The 17586-nt window shown below is 39.5% G+C and overlaps 1 protein-coding gene across 3 annotated transcripts; it reads left to right on the top strand.

The window, feature by feature from the left end:
• The first annotated feature begins 983 nt into the window (after positions 1-983).
• Positions 984-17586, top strand: LOC584123 (steroid 17-alpha-hydroxylase/17,20 lyase). Of its 3 annotated transcripts, none has more exons than XM_784002.5 (9): positions 984-1876; positions 7261-7434; positions 7944-8037; positions 8762-8920; positions 9575-9783; positions 10768-10899; positions 11494-11733; positions 15660-15758; positions 17192-17586. In XM_784002.5, exons 1-9 carry the CDS (start codon positions 1693-1695, stop codon positions 17443-17445), a joined length of 1545 nt encoding a protein of 514 aa, XP_789095.4. In that variant the 5' UTR covers positions 984-1692; the 3' UTR covers positions 17446-17586. The 3 variants fall into 3 exon arrangements, with proteins under 3 accessions (XP_789095.4, XP_011679997.2, XP_030835236.1); XM_011681695.2 differs by lacking the exon at positions 984-1876 and adding an exon at positions 3278-3376 and having other exon boundaries at positions 17192-17585; XM_030979376.1 differs by lacking the exon at positions 984-1876 and adding an exon at positions 6920-7088 and having other exon boundaries at positions 17192-17585.

The following is a 17586-nucleotide window of genomic DNA, read 5'->3' as shown; positions in this document are numbered from 1 at the left end:
TTTTCTTCATTTTTTATAGAAAAAAACACATGAAAAACGCTGCTAAAATGTATCTATTTCTGATTAAAAAAGAAAAAAAAGTCGGCGGCCATTTTGAAACATAGCCCCACTGTCATGGAAAATGTACAGAGCGGCCATTTTGAGCGGCCATTTTGAAACATGTTTTTTTTTTAATTTGGCCTAATGAGATAGAATGCTCAATCTGATGGCCTTTATGTGCTCTTTTAAAAGGATTAATCCTACACTGAATAAGAAAGGGGGAACTTCAGCAGCCTTATGAAGGTCAACAACATGGTCTATCGAATAAACCATCGAATAAACGGAGGCTGCACATTACATGATACCCACTGAAGAGGAAAAGAAACAGCGCCATCTAATCATCAGTGATGAATAACCCCCCCCCCCCCCTAAAAAAAAACAAAAAACAAAAAAACAAAACAGCACAGCTATAGGCAGAAATAATCTTTTTAGATTGGTCAGCCTTAAAAGGCAACAACAAAAACATCAACAACAATCTGTGGTTAGTTCATGTTGGTACCTCCATCCTCATTCGCAATGAACCCTATCAGGGTCCCGTCCTTACTTTACACTCAAACATAAATTCTTCAACACATTCTATTAGGGACTTTTAGATACGCACGAAGACAATAGGTCTATGCTACGATCGACGTCCTAATAATGCACTGCCTTGAATGGACGTCACACGTTTCAGTCCACTCAAATCTAAAAGTCCCTATTATAAAGTTCAGAGCGACAATGTATGTTTGGTGTTTGCAATACCTTTTTAAATGACCATAATTAAAACCATAAAAGCAACGTCTACAATGATAGAATTGGCCTATATAACTGTAATGCTTAATCACATTGGTAATGATAAGAGTTCAAAGAGCAAATTAATCATTCTTTATTTACTCTTGGTAGACCTTGGTAAAGTATGAAAAACGCTAACAGACTTTGTTTAAATCAGAAAGACAAGCATTAGTCCGTAACTCTGATAAGGACATAGACAATCAATGCATACTTCAGCATTTTTATCTCCTTACGTTGTCATTTACACCGAACTCTATCTAGGCATCGTTGATTACATTGAGAGGAGCGCGACTGCTTCTCAATTCTTTCTTTTTTTTCTGAAAATTTTGATTCAAACTTCAATCAAGTGAGACTTGTGCTTAGAATGTCGGCCAAACATCGCATGCTCTTGGTGAACAGAGGTAACTTTTCCACGTACCAGTAGTGTCCGAATATTTTCAACGGGCGGGATTTTTACAAGAACAGCATTACAATTTCATGGAAATTCACCGGTTAAAACTATTTTTGTAAGTGCTTCCATATCCGATATTGAGCAGTATAAGTTACTTCACAAATGTTCCCGAGTCGGTGATTTTAGACAAAAGTACACAATATTTTACCTTTACCAAAGTACAATAGAAGACGGACCTATCGAAGTAGAGGAGAAAGAAGGGGAGAATGAAGAGGTTGCAGTAGAATAAGAACGTGGATGACTACAAGAAGAGGAAAGGAGAACAAGAACGAAAAACGGAAAAAGGACAACGAAACAGATTCAGAAAGGCCAGAGAAAGGTAGAGAGAGAGAGAGAGAGCAAGAAATAAACTTATCCATACTACTAACTGCATGTCAATTGGTAGGTGTTGAGGTCGAATAATACGCTGGTACTGAGAAAAAACAAAAACAATGAAAGACAGGGTTCTGAGTGCCGAATGGACCGGGTTTACTGCAAGCGATGGCTATCTCAATGTGGGGACCACGTTCATTCTGGGTATCGTCCTCATCATCGTCCTACTCGTAAAGAACGCGAGGAGACCACATCGCTTTCCACCCGGACCCCCAGGCCTTCCGATCATCGGAAATGTTTTCGGTAGGTCCATTCATGATACAAACAACTCGTCCCTATTTTCACGAAGTGACGGTAGTGAGGAAAATCGTCACGCAAAGTGAATGCAAATTTTTTTCACTACCGTCACTTCGTGAAAACAGCGACGAACTAATTATCATAATCGCCGTCGTCGTCGTCATCATCATCTCCATCGCATTCCAAATTCTCAGGCTTCGTTCAGATACGACGCGGTAAACAGTCATGTTTTACCTCCATTTTTTAAAATGATGCCGTAAAGGGTAATACGCTTATTTCTGTATCTTATAACGCGCTAGTGAATGCGCGTAGGATCGTTGTTGCGCGCAGATTTGCGGCGGTTTACCGCGGCATATCAGATCGAACAAGCCTCTATATGCGTCCTATTTTTATCTGATATTATTGTAATCTATGGCTTTATTATAAGCTTTCCGTTGATACATAATTCATCCATTTCATTTTTAAGTTCGGATAAGGTATTTCATATTTGGATTAGAAAAGTACTAAGCTATCTCTTCAAATTTATAGGCCTATTTATGCTCGTTAAGGTTCAAATTCTATTAACTCTAGGCTCACACATATCTTTCAAGTTATAGGCCTATACACAGTCTTCAATATTCAAATGCAATGCATAGTTTACTCTTCCACGCATATTTTTCAGTTTCTGATCACACCCATCAATATTAAAATTATATTCATACTCGTCAAAACATGATAGCTTTTTTATACTCGTAAATATTCAAAATCTATTTCTCATAGCCAAAGACATATCGTTTAAGTTTTATTCAGACTCGACAATATTCAAATTTTATTCTTACTCGTCAAAAACATAGCTTTTTTATACTCGTAAATATTCAAAGTCTATTTCTCATAATCAAACACAAGTCATATCGCTCAAGTTCTTTTCAGACTCGACAATATTCAAATGTTATTCTTACTCTTCAGAAACAGAGCCTTTCATACTCGTCAATATCTATTTCTATTTCTCATAGTCAAACACATACCTCCCAAGTTCTATTTATTCAGACTCGTCAATATCATATTATCATTCATCAAACACAATCATTCTTTTCCCCAAGTTATATTCACTCTCGACAATATTCATAGTCCATACTGGTTGGGGGGGGGGGGGCGCCAGCCCCCCCCCCCAATAAAATTAAACCATGACTTATTTTCAATTCCATACAATTAAGTGAGTTATAAATGTTCGTGATATCACATGATTTTCAACAAAATGCGCGTTCTCCATTTCTGTTGCAAACTGACACATTTCCAAATAGCCAGGAAGAGCATATTTGTTTTTTATAGTCATTAATTGGCCTTTAATGGTGGCCACTAACAGTAACGCTAGTACATAACCGAATATATCCAGTTTAGCGAAAAATCTGGATACCCGTATGTCCGGCCTGCGTATTTTTTTTTTATACGCTAGCGAGGGGTATTTTTTCGATTAATTCCAATGAAACCGCTCGCGGAAAGCCTGGACTGTATTTTAAACCTTTACACGTACGTACTGTACTGATAGTTTGATAGTTTGATAATGTACTGAAATTGTTTTGTCGATGGGTGTTAATTGTGTGTACATGTGAGTGTATGTTCACGCACGCTGCGCTGATTTCTGCTCTCATATTCAACAGCAAATTGCAAAAATAAATGTCAATACTTTTGTTTAATATATGTAACTGCTCGGAATCTGTTATTGTGTTCAAATGGTTGTTATTGTTCTTGTTGTTCGTTTGGTATTATAATGGCTATTAGTCAAATTTGACTATTGTTGCCAATTTCATCGCATCTCTTTCTTTTAATGTCTTGGTAAATTTGTATTTTTCTTTCTTTTTCCAATCTCATTTTAATAGAGTGGTATGGTATCAACTATGAATAACTTGTTTCAACCATACTTTTTCCACAGGACGTCCCTCCCCTTCTCTCTCTCTCTCTTTCTCTCCCTCATAACTCTTTCATCTCTCTCTCGATCTCTCTCTATCTCCCTACTCTTTTTATTTGGATGAATCGCTATGACGTTTGAATATATATATTAATTATTGAGTGGGCTTATTGTGCTTTCTAATGGATCCCTACAACATGGCAGATCCACTGAGGGGCCTGGCAGAGCAGAATCCCAGGATGTTCTCGAGTTTATTTGACTTTCAAGAGAGAAATTGTTTTGTTTTTTTAGAGAAAAAGAGGTTATTTCTAAAATGAAATTAAAGGGCTCTTGAAAGTCAAATAGCCCTTTCATTTCCTTTAGAAATAACCTCTCTTTACCTCTTAAAGACAATTTTATGAGATGGAATGTTCAATCTGAGGGCTTGTTGTGCTCTTCGAAAAGAGCACACAATGGGGGCAGTGCAATTTGAACTTCAAGGGATGGATTATATAGTTTTTATCGCTCTTGAAAGTCAAATAGCCCTTTCATTTCTTTTTAGAGAGAAACTCTTATCCATCCCTTGATATTTAAATTGCACTGCCCCTATTGTGTGTTCTTTTTAAAGAGCACAAAAAAGCCCTCAGATTAGTCTGCATATAGCAGAAAACGCCCTTAATACTGGACTCAACATTCAATGGAATGACGCCCACATCATTGAGTTTGAAACGCACTCCTGGTCAAGAATGGTAGAAGAATCATCTGGATAAAAAGGATAGGGGTTATTACTATTACCTTTTTTCGCTCCAGTGAGCACGAGGCAGCCGACAGCAAGGCATTGACATTGTGTAAAGAATAAAAGGTCCAACGGAGTGGTTGTTAGAAGCTTTAACTACATAAAACTCGCACTCTCTCCAATTTTTGACAACAAAAGGTTGTCTTGGGAACCACTTCGATCTATCTTTATAGATGGGGTGCAGGGGGGAGCCTTTGCCGACAGTCTTGGGGCGGAGCCCAAGGAAAATCTTGAATTTTTAAAAAATTAGAAAAATTCAAATAAATCGTCACAAGCGATAGAAATTGTTAGTTCCTCCTTGAAAGTCACAAAGCCCCTTTTCATTTCATTTTAGAAATAACCTCTCTTTCTCTCCTAAAGACAATTTTATAGAACTTCTGTTTTCATATTGTTGTACTTTCGTCCGCACATGTCGAGCCAACTCATCGGGAATGTAATCTGTAAGGGTAAATTTAAGTTTCATGTTCTTCCTTTTTTGTCTTTCTTTTTTTCTTCTCTCCCTCCCTCTCTCTGTCACTCTCCTTTCTCTCCATCCTCTATCTTCTTCTCTTTTTAAATTATTCTCTCTTTCCTTTCTCATGTTTTCCTTTTATCGTTCTCTCTTTTTCCTATTTCCATAAAAGAATACAATTTTCTCACTTATGATGGCAAAGCCATATCATTATGGCTATGTCATCATAAGTGACATTACATATGGCATGTGTTTGTAATTTGTTATGGGAGATATTCTTTTACTTGTTAATATGTCCCCCTGTGAATAAATATATGTTCCTTTATTTTTAAAAATCCAGAAAATCGACACTTCGAGTTATTGTGTGCACAAATCAAATGGGAGTTATCCTTGGAGTGTGTGACATGCGTTACGAGTACGTGTGACATCGCATTTAAATGCCAGTTGGAGATTCCCCATCTTATTACATGAATTGATCTCGATAAAAACAAATATATAACTTTCTCATCAATTCTATTTCTGATTTTTCTAATACTAATTTCCAATTTAAAAAAAAAGAGAGAAAGAAGATAGGTAGGGGAGTTTAATTGCGATTTTCCCCGCCAACAAGGTATAGATGGGGGGGGGGGAGGGGGGAGGGGGATACCCCCTAAATACAATTCAAACGTGGTTTATTTCTAATTTGATACCGGTGATTTACAAATGTTGATGAAATGACATAATTTTCCGAGATCTTTCCTCAATCTTCAGTAAATTATACTTTTTATGCGTTTGTTGGGAAATGGCAAATTCCTGAATAAAGAAAGAAAGAAAGAATAGTGACCTGCCTTTGTCACAATTAAATCCAAACGTGGTTCATTTCTAATTCGATACCGGTGATTTACAAATGTTGCTGAAATGACATAATTTTCCGAGATTTTTCCTCACTGTTTAATAAATTATACTTTTGTATGCGTTTGTTGGAAATTTCAAATTCCTAAATTTACAGTCAGGCAAGAAATATGCTTATTTAGAGGCCTACTTGAGCTCCGCCCCCACTTTTTTTGAAAAAGTATACTAAAGAGAAATAGAAAGATAATAAGAAAAAGAGAATAGTGACCTGCAAGTGTCACAAAATAATGAGGTATCAAAATATGCTCATCTGACCGTGATTAAATGCCTAAATCCCCCGAGCTTCCGGGGCTCCGCAACTGGACCCCACGCCAATTAGTGACCTGCCAGTGTCATGAATAAGGTATACAAATATGCTCATCTGACCGTTATAAAATGCCCCCCAAAACCCTGAGCTTCTGGGGGCACCGCCCCCTGGACCCCACGCCAATTAGTGTCCTGCTAGTGTCACGAATAAGGTATCAAAATATGTTCACCTGACCGTAATTAAATGCTTAAAACCCCTGAGCTTCCGGGGGCTCCGCCCCTCGACCCCACCAGGGGGCCTAAGGCGGGCCCCTGAATGCTCAATGACCGTTATAAAATGCCTCAAATCCCTAAGTTTCAGGGGGCTCAGCTCCCTAGACCCCACGCCAATTGATGACCAGCCAGTGTCATGAATAAGGTATCAAAATACGCTCATCTGATCGTAATTAAATGCCCATACCCCCTGAGCTTCAGGGGACTCTTGACCCCTGCCGGGACTTTGCCCCTAGACCCTACGCCAATTTACACTACACTCTACCTGATCGTAAATACTTTAGCCTCCCCCACCCACTTTGAAAAACGTTCAGCGGGGCCTGCATGTTGTTGTTTTTGTAGGTAATAGTTTAATGGCGTTCATTCAGTATACGCCATATCTTTAATTTTATAAGAAAAATCAATCATACATAAGAAAACTGAGGATAAAGATTTGTAATGATATAATTAATTAATCAGTAACGCAATTTATTAGGAGTCTCTGGATGGTTTGCAACTTCGTGTTTCTGCTTTTTAAAGTTTAATCTGGTCAGCCCGGTTTCGATTGCATGGAAACTAGCTTTGCTCGATTTGAAACAGGCTTCTCGGCTACTCGGCGTGCGTGCGCAGTGATCTTTTAATTTTGTAACGCACGGTACCTAGACCACTCAGAAACACAGAAACACTAAATTGAGACACATCGTACAGGGGCCTGCATGTAAGAGTGGGGTGATGCGGATTTTTTTTTGTCTGCCAAGCCCCCCCCCCAAAAAAAAAAAAATTGTTCATTACGCCACTGATCATACTAGTCAGTATTTTTGTCAAGATCTATTGGCACTTGCTTCTATTCATACTTTCTTATTTTTAAAAATCTCCTCTTCAAACTACAGACTTGACAGCGACCAGCGAAGTATTATTCGACAAATGGTCCAAGGTCTATGGCGATGTCTTTAGCTTCCGGGTCGGGGACCGATGGGTCGTGGTTTTGAATCATCAGGAGGTCATTAAAGAAGCGATGTTGAAGTACGACGTCGAGTTCAGTGGCAGGCCTCAGTTTTATTCCGGTAAGAAATGTCGAGGTGTAATGGTTTAATCACTTGACTGTCAATGTATGGGTTGGGGGTTCAAATCCAAGCCTGGCACCAACGTTCTTCGGATAAATAATGATCTGCATTTACCACTCTTCGGTGTAATGGGTACCTACTGCATGAGTCGCATGAAGAGCATTATTAATGCTGGGGGGATCCTAAGTCGAACTTAACTCTAAGTTGGACTTAAACATAATTATAATTTTCTGCCTTTTTTTTGGGGGGGGGGGGGGGCTTGCGGCTTTGGGTGCTTTTGGGTTTCTTACATTCATTTTTGTACATGTACCTTGCGATTTCTTTTTGGAGGTGGGAGCTAGAAGATTTTATTGGTTGTTTGTTTGTTTGTTTTGAGGAATTTGAGCTCCCCCGAGGCCCCCATCCCTCTAGTCAGAACGCTCGCCATCTGTTTAAAAACTCTTTTGATTTGCTCAACACCGTGTCTCCTTTGATCTTTGAACCCCCCCCCCCCCCACACACACACACAGCGGAAATTGCTTCTGACGGGTTCAAAGACATCGTCTTCAGCAATTACTCGGATACCTGGAAAATTCATCGCAAGTTGGCCCATTCAGCTTTCAGGTAAAACCAGTTTCTTCTACTTGGCTTATATCGCTCGATGGAGCTCGAAATAATTCTTTGGAGCTCCAAGATTTAAAGCATAACCACGCTCACGTATGCCTATCATGCACATGTCTTACCTTTCTCTCTGACTAACACTTCTAGCTAGCCCTGTAGCTGCTGGCAAAAGGGGTTAAAGATTAAGGTGTCCAGTTCAAAATGGTGTCAAGTCGTAAGAAATAAGTCAGAAATCCCTCTCAAGATAAGTCTAGTAGTTTAAGATAAGTTTGGCGTTGTTTTGGATTAGAAATCTAAAGATATTACGGAATATGAATACCAGAGGCAGTGGATCACTTCAGTGGCTTTCAAGACCTGCCTGTACGAGTTTGCTGATTATTAAAGCACGATGACAAACACATTTGTGAATGTCGGGTGAAGCTATTGATTTCATCGTTAAGCATCATATGTATGTTATTCGAAAGATAATCTACATGTATTCCGATCAATATATACACGTGACCAAAACTTGGTCCTAATACAAACATCCAAGCAGCCACCTCCCCGAATTCCTGTCAGTCCTAATAAGCATTTAAAAGATCTACACTCGTCCCTCAAATACGCACTTTTATCTTTCTCCCCCACTCCTCCCCCTTTCACCCACCTCTCTCTCTTTCTCTCTGTCACACACACATACACACACACACACACACACCCACTCTCTCTCTCTCTCTCTCTCTCTCTTCAGAAAATTTGCCACAGGACACAAGTTAGATGATTTGGTGCACGGTGTCATTCCTCAAGTACAACAAATGTTGACAGAGAACAGTGGAAAGCCGTTTGATCCTAAGCTTATGATCACCCTAACCCTCTACAACGTCTTCTCCAAAATGTGCTTCAGTGAAAGGTAACGATGCGTGGTCATCATCGTGGTCATCGTCGTAGTCGCCATCATCATCATTTCCATCGTCAACCCAGATGATTAACATAATTATCATTTTCACCAGCAGCATCAGCATTTTCATATGATCATTATCATCTTCATAATCATCATCACCATCAATTATTATCATCACCATCATTATTCATATGATTATTCCCAACATTATCCTCATCCTTATCGTACTTTCCGTCATTATCATAATTATCATCATCATCATCATCACCATTATCATCAGCTCATTATCGTCATCATTATCATCACAATGGTCATTTACCCAATCATTGTCATCATCATAATCATCATAGTTAAGTAATCACCATTTCGATCCTCATCATTTCCGTCATTACCAATGTCGTCGACATTACTATCAAACAGAAATAAATAAATCATATCAAATCAAATCAAATCCAATCCAATCCAAATTACCATAGATTTCAAAATTGTATATGTTATAAAGCGGGTTCTAGCGGATGTCGCAATCTTATTGGTCAAATAGCACCACGTGTCCGTGCATCATTAAGAATTAACCATCCTAATAGCTGCCATCATCGGATAGTGGATAGTAGGGTTATTATTTTGTCTTATGACTTGTTATCATCATTGTTATTCCTCCACTAGTTATGACTTCAGCGATCCTAGGATGCTGGGATACATCACCATGTCACAGGAGTTAGCGGAGAAGGTCGGGTTTGGTCTGGTTGCAGACTACTTTCCATGGGCCAGGTTCCTGTCTTACAATGGTGCCAGCTACATCCAGAGAATGAAGCAGAAGTACATGGAATGGACCTCACCCCAGCTGCAACGCCACCGTGAGACGTTGGACCCAAGTAATAACAGAAATGCACTATTATGCACTTCAGTGTTGCACACGAGGCGTCGTAACGTGCTGACGTAAGGCTGCGTCAAGAGCTGCTGGCGCGCCCTTTGACGCGCCGTGCAAGCGTCGTATTGTACAAGAGTAACTGAAAGGGAAAATGCAAAGCGCATGTACTATTGCCTTCGTAGACTTGATAAGCTTAAGTAATGGACGCAATCGCAATGACGCTTCGTGTGAAACGCGTTTTGAGAATATAATCGTATTGGTAAGCTATTAATTGCATTTTTGCGTCATAATCACCTAATGTAAGGACGTCATGTTTTATTGACTCTTTTTTCATGATTTCGAATTTGATCCTACATACACACATATACTTATTTTCAATGATCTAGGCAACGTACTCATAATGTCATCACTTAATTAATTCCTGACAATGTTAAGGAAAGATAATGCAAATAACAATCTATAAGCTTCGGAAACTGCTCTGTGTTTCAGGGGTTTAGCTTAACAACCAGTATGTAGTATTAAACACACTGAAAAGTTATTGAAAACTGACAGGTTCCTTTTAACTGATCCCGGGCTGAGAACTACAACCTCGTAATTACAATATTCATGAATACAACAAATTAAGAAGAAGAAACTCTCCCATCTATCCAAGTATATTGCAGAATAGACAGGTTTACTACTATAACCACATTTTTGCATTTTTCTTTCCTGGGAACATAGTGACGAGTTATTCCATTAATCTAGTGAAATTTAATGAATTAAGTACAATACTCGAAATCCGGTCTGCATAGATATATGTATATATATATATATATATGACTTATTGCTATGTCGGCTAAACCTCGGGCAAGCTTCCGGGTGGTAAAGAACAACCTTTGTTTAAAAAGTATGCATAACATTTGGATATGTTGGTCTACTATCATTGACCTTGAAGATTAACCTTTAATAGAGGAAGTATTCACTGTCGAAGTTATGATTTTATTTTTAGATGAAGCGCGTGATTTCTGTGATTTGATGCTTCTCGCTCAAATGGAAGCGATGGACAACGAAGAAGATCGGAAAATATCCCAGAATCTATCGGACATCCATTTGAAACAAACAGTCAACGATATCTTCTTGGGTAAGATTACAAGGCCATTTTCCTGCGGAATGAAATCAAATTGTAAATTCACAAATCTGTGTTAACTCCCTACAAATTATTCTATTCACCTGTATAATACAAATAAATGTATGCCTACTGTATTTTTAGCGAGGACAATATTATTCATAATGTGTTTTTTTTAAAGAATTTCTTCTGCATTTGATATAATAAAAATAGTGGGTTTTTGAAAAGCGCTCATATTTGTCATACTTGACACTCTTGGCGCTCCGCAATTGATACCTCGGCTTTACCATGGCTGCCTTTACGGCGCTCTAGCATTTCAAGGAATTAATTCCTGCCAGGTACCCATTTACGTCACCTGGGTCGAGTGTGGCAAATGTAGATTAATATCTCGCCAAAGGACATAAGTGCCGCGGCGGGACTCGAACCGCGGATCTTGTGAACTTGGGATCCACAGTCCGGTGACGTACCCACTCTACCACGTGTGATGTTTCATCTTTTGAGATTCAGAAGGCCATTAACTCATTACAACCAACAACCCTTGAGAGTCAAGTGAATGAAGTACTATACCACTATGCCTCCACTTAACATGATTTTTCGTTAATTTCTTAGCTGGAATCGAGACATCGATGCAGAGGCTCTACTGGGCTATCGCTCTAATGACCGAGTACCCCGACGTCCAGGCCAAGATCCAGGGCGAGATTGAAGTCGAGATCGGACGTGGTCGTCATCCCGTCATCAAAGACCGCGGTAACCTGCCATACACGGAGGCGACGCTGTACGAGATGATCAGGTATAGCACCGTGGGCCCAGTAGGTGTACCTCATGCAACCATGGTCGATACCAAGTTCCGTAAGTACTTGAGGCTCTTTCAGATATGGCGCAGTAAACCGTCCCCCTCCCCCACCCCCCCCAAAAAAATTATCACTGCATATTCACTGAACTCTGTGTTATTGATCAGACACAGAAATGTGAAGCGTATTATACTTAATGTCATCACGAAAAAAAAAAACAGTTGGGGTTTTGCCGTGCTATATCTTAACTAGGCTTTACTGTTATCATGTTTAGACATTTACAATTAAATACCTCAGTCATACCGACACCACACGGGCACAACAACGCGATAGACCAAACAAAACATAACATTAGCCCAAATGGCAAAGAACTGGTCGGTTTCTAGTTGCAGTGACTGCGATATTAAAAGTTTATAAACTTCTCTTTAGAAATCTAGCCATCTGATTGGTCGAAATTGGAGTCGTGATTTTAGCTATTCCCGTAAAGAAACGAACAATGCCAGTATCGACTAAAAGTTCATGAGTGAGATTCCCGAAAAGATTCCGGGTACCGGGGAAATAGTAAAATTTTGATGAGATCCCCATTGGTTTACGTGTTAAAATTTACTTTGTGCGAGCGCGGATACCATACAGTGCTTGTTGTCTGCGATTCTTAAATGATTGTAACATTCACTCATCTTTCCAGCGAAGATTAACAGACAGTGTCACAGATGTTCTGTGATGTTTTAACCAATCTTTTGTTGTGTTAATTCGGTATATAAACGACATATCGACTGCTTTAATATTCACGACCTGGCTGTTTCTATACTGGCTCTCGGGCGCGCCTCGGGGTCATGACAGGATGCAACGTCCCCTTGAGCCTTTAGAACAGTTGGACCTCTCATAGTAGTCGATATATCTATACTATATTTCAAAGTGTATAATACAGTTAAAGTTGTTTTAGCGAGCACCTGTTTAGAAGGGCTATCCATCTATACAGACTGCTCTTTTTATTCCTCTGGAAATAATGCTCGTCATTAACATACGTGTTAAAGGGTACCTGATAATAAAGATCACATGTCTATGAAAACTACTATTTGTGTCTCCATTTGGCGGTCTTTATACGGCTTCACTGTATTATATTCGTGATATAGGGGCACTGAGGATCGTGATGGGCTTGACCATACTTCAAATGCTTGTCAGAGATTTTTTTCTCGTAATAATCCCTTCCTCACTTTTACAAAAACCCAAATCTGCCCCTGCACAGACCAATATACGGTGAAAATGAATCAAAATTTTGCCTAATGTGTAAAAAAAAAAGAGCGACCATACACCAAAGTGGCTCCACCTCCAAGCACATGGAAATCCATCAAAACATATGTGATGTAATGTGTATTGACTTAGACAGCTTAACGGACAGGACAGAGCATTCGCCTTTGAATTGCATTCCAAAGTCCGAGGATAACGTCCACAAAAAAAGGTGGCCCAAAACCTGTTAGATGACCAAAGAAATAATCTCTTTTGCCTGAAACTTTATCAGCCATTAGGTCATCCATGTTTGATGTTATAGGTGACTGAAGTTTGGGTAACAACTTTAGAACAATAAAGTTCCTGGAAATATTAGTGTGTCTGACCAGAGGTGTATCCAGAGATGAATAAAGAGGAGGGGTCAGGAGTGATTCAACCACCGAGGAGGGGGAGGGAGGGGGGAGGTGGAGCACCTGTCTTAATTGGAAATGCAAACTGATGAGGCGGAGGGTGCAGGAGGTCGCATCTTGTTTTCTCGATCTTCTACCCCTCTCTATTTCTCTTTATTTTGCAGCCTTGTCTACTTTTTTAAAATTTTTATTATACTATTATTTTAATCACATGAGCTTGGGGAGAGGGAAATGGAAGGTACCATAACATCATGTATTGCGTAGTTTATAAACAAACGGAAGGTTATATAAATATCTAGGCCTATATATTTTTTTTAATTATTATTTATTTATTCATTATTATTATTATTGTTATTATTATTATTGTTATTATTATTATTATTTGTTGTTGTTTGAGGGGGAGGGGTCTTCATGTGGCGGTTTCACAGTAAGCTGGACAAACCGCTGTACAACCCTTGTATTATATCTAATATTACAATGTCTTTAGTATGTATATTACACGAAATACATTGGCTTTCAGTTACTGAGAAAATACAATATTGGATACTGTCTTGTTCAAAATTTCAAATCTTTGTCAACCAAACTTCCTCCAAACATCTACTCACTCTTTCAACTACAGAAAATATAATAACATTCACTTTGATCTACATCAGCTACTTCCTTCCTCATTCCCAAAACAGGCTTACTTCATTATCATTATAATATAGTTATTATTATCAATTTTATAATAAATGTTATCATTATATTGTAGTGCACGCCTTTTTAATGCATTCCAAAGTCCGTGAATCAAAACAAATACTGGTTTATGTCAGTTGAGATCACATTCCCAGGCAACTATAATCGATTGGCAAATATTCAATGTTTGATTGAATAAACTTTAGATGACTTTGTTAATTTGAAAAACAATGTCATGTGAACGTCGGGGATTTGTTTCTATGCATATCAGAAATATACTCATTTTGATCAGTAATTACTTAATCTTTTTCATTGAAAAACAAAATTTATTTCTAATTATCTGATGCGAGTAATTACGGTATTCGTTCTCTTTGTATTTAATGGGTAAATTATGAAAGTTTAAAAGTGCCGACAGGATGACGAGATAATTTGGGCAGGAAGACGAGAAGATCAGCTAAAAGACGGCAGACGAGTTGATAAAAAACCCAACTGGTCGCCCGGCCCCTCCACTCAGTGTTATTTAGGTTACGCATAATAATGCATGTTCCCTCCTTTAAAACACCCCCTAAGTCCAGTGTATAAAAGTCTTTTTTGTGTACTACGAGCCGGAGTTTGGTGCGTGAAAAGTACCCCTTTACCGGACTTTTTGGTAACACGCATGGTATCCCTCCGTTCACGGAGTGGGGGGGGGGGGGGGGGGGGGGGGGGGGGGGGGGGGGGGACTGGTCGACTCGTTTAGAACATGAGAACGATTTCGAACGACTCGCCTTCCCATCTTCCTGTCCTGAATTACCTCGTCATCTCGTCAGCACTTTTAAGCTTCGGTAAATAATGGGTATACTTCAGATATGCCACATTGATCATTTTGTGTAATACTTGACAAACATTGAGTGTTTGTTTGAGAGGTATTTGAACTTTAGCTGTCACGTAGAACGCTTGTATAAAGTTGGACTGTCTGATTTATGTTTAATGTAGACTTTGTCAATACAAGCCAGATACACAATCAATGGTAAGAGATAACATGTTTATTGTGTAAAGAACTAAGTAGTCGACAATGCACCTCATATAATCCTATTAGCAACGTAGTTTTAACCAAGGTTATTTTGATAAAAATGTAGTTGTAATTCGAATTTTGTTATTAAGTTTTCGTGTTTCGTTACTGCTCAGTCGCCAGTAAATGACGCAAAGTAGCAGGGGCCTTTAAATACCCCTTGAGTTCGTTTAACGAAGAGGCACTCTTTCATTGCACTTTGCTCACTGTCCTCGACTTCCCCTTCCCTAACTTTAAAGTCCCACTGCACTAATTACAGCTACTTGCGCTCTCTATATAATATAGCAAACAATATCTAATCGGTGACCATCGGTCCCCCATGGTTCCCTATTTCTTATGTTAATTGAGAGCCGATTTGTTGAGATAACCACCTGTCATTGACCATGCAGGGAGGTCTAACCCCTGGCCAAACTAGTACAGATGTGTTTTAAAGACTCTCCACAACCGCCTGAGTCTGGGAGTTTCCTGGTACATGTAATATAATTATTGGTCGGTCTATCGTCAAACCGACTCCTAACCGACTTCAAAAGACCGATTTGGGGCGATAGGAGGAAATGTCTTTTTTTTGCTGTCGGCTGCGTTGGTGTGACCGAGGCATTGTGGTTTTATCATTCCCTGCAGGTGGATATCTGATACCCAAAGGCACCACTGTTCTTCTAAACCAATACTCAATGCACTTCGATGAAAGAGAATGGACAGACCCTCATTCTTTCCGACCGGGTAAGCTAAGTCAGACCGCCAAACCGACCTCAAACCGACTCCAAACCGACTTATTCTTGGCTATTCTTCGTAACTATGGTCAGGTGTTGTCGGTCGGGTGTCGGTCTCATCGGTTGATACCCATGTACCACCAGCGAGACTGACACAAGACAGATTATACAGGCCGAGCAAAAACATTAAATCACCCCCAAATAGTCAAGAGTCTGTCCGGTTTTCTATCGGTTTCAAGTCGATTTGGCAGTGTGACTGAGGTTTGACTGAGGTATTAATCCTCAGTTACACCGCTGAACCGACTCCACCCCGGCTCCAAACCGGCCAATTCGTGGCTATTCGGGTTTGGATTAATGCAATGTAATGTTGGGTGTATTATCGGTCTGGTGTCTGTTCGTTGGTATGACTGAGGCATTAGGTTCTTATGTATAACAACGGACCGTAAGTAACTTTCTCCATTCATTTATGGAGCGCAAAGTGTCGAGCTCTTTATCCGCTACAAATGAAATATAATTCTGTAAACAAAAATTGAAAAGATTATTCAGTCTGTAAGTGAAGAAAGATATACTGATTTTATAATGACATGATATTTGCCTGTTTATTTAGAACAGAAATTGATTATTTTGTTTGTTTAGATTAGGAGCTTCACACTGGGCTTTTCGTACATGAAAGTCGGAGTTCAATGACGCATTAATGTAATCTTAACGCCCCAGTGCACTACTTATAGCTACTTGCGCCCTCTATAAGCAAACAATGCCTAATCGGTGACCAATGGTCACCCGTGATCCTCTTTTTCTTATGTTAATTGAGGGCTGATTTGATGAGATTACCACCTGTCCAGTGACCTTGCAGGGTGGTCTAATCCCTCTTGTAAACTAGTACAGATGGGCCTTAAAAGGTATGTGTTGAATAACAGGCTCAGCTATTTTCCAAAGGCTTTTACAATTTGGCCAACTACAGAATAGACCCCAGTGCACAAATATCTTTTCACGTCAATCAAATCCTCCCGGATTCAGGTTCTATTTTATTTATTTAATAGGCCTACTGTATATTCTATTCCATATGTATTTTTATTTTATTTTTACAATGGAAGAGTATGGTTTACAAAGATATAAACATTATCGGAAGGACATAGAATGTATACAAAATACTGATTATTATGAAAATCGGAATAAGACATAAAGTTCGTTCAAAAGACTTAAATCAGAAGATGTTTTTATTTCGATATGATTATATACATGTCACTGTGAGCCTTCATTCAAAAAGATATGTTGCCGATCAATTCAGACTCCGCTCTTTTCTGAAAATATAATGCTGTCTGTATAGCTATACTACCGCTGCCTTGTTGCGCTCGTAGAGGTTGCACAATGTACGTTGTACGAGTATTGGCCTGCTTGGCTCTCCATATACTGCCATCCTAAGTTTATGTATCTATTTCGTAGAGCACTTTCTGGATGAGAGCGGTACTACCCGGCTGCATCCATCCAGCTTTCAACCGTTCGGCACCGGTCGTCGGAGCTGCCTCGGGGAAGCCGTGGCCAAAGCAGATCTCTTCCTCATCTTCACCTGGCTTCTGCAGAACTACACCTTTCGAAAGGTTCCGGAATATTCCGAGGAGAACCTGCTCAAGCTCCTTCCTGAGACGGCCGCAGGGCGTGTCCTTCAGAATTACAAAATCCTCATCGAGGAGAGATAAGACCTAAAGCTAGTCACTATGATGAGGTGTCCAAAGTTCGCGCAAATTTAAAGCGGGACTGCACTACTTGTAGCTACTTGCGCACTCTATATAGCAAACAATGCATAAGCAGTACCCTTGGTTCTCCATGATTCCCTTTTT

This window comes from Strongylocentrotus purpuratus, unplaced genomic scaffold (genome assembly GCF_000002235.5).
Source record: "Strongylocentrotus purpuratus isolate Spur 01 unplaced genomic scaffold, Spur_5.0 spur5_scaffold_10, whole genome shotgun sequence".
Classification (NCBI taxonomy): Eukaryota; Metazoa; Echinodermata; class Echinoidea; order Camarodonta; family Strongylocentrotidae; genus Strongylocentrotus; species Strongylocentrotus purpuratus.
This window is presented reverse-complemented; position numbering and strand designations above follow the sequence as displayed.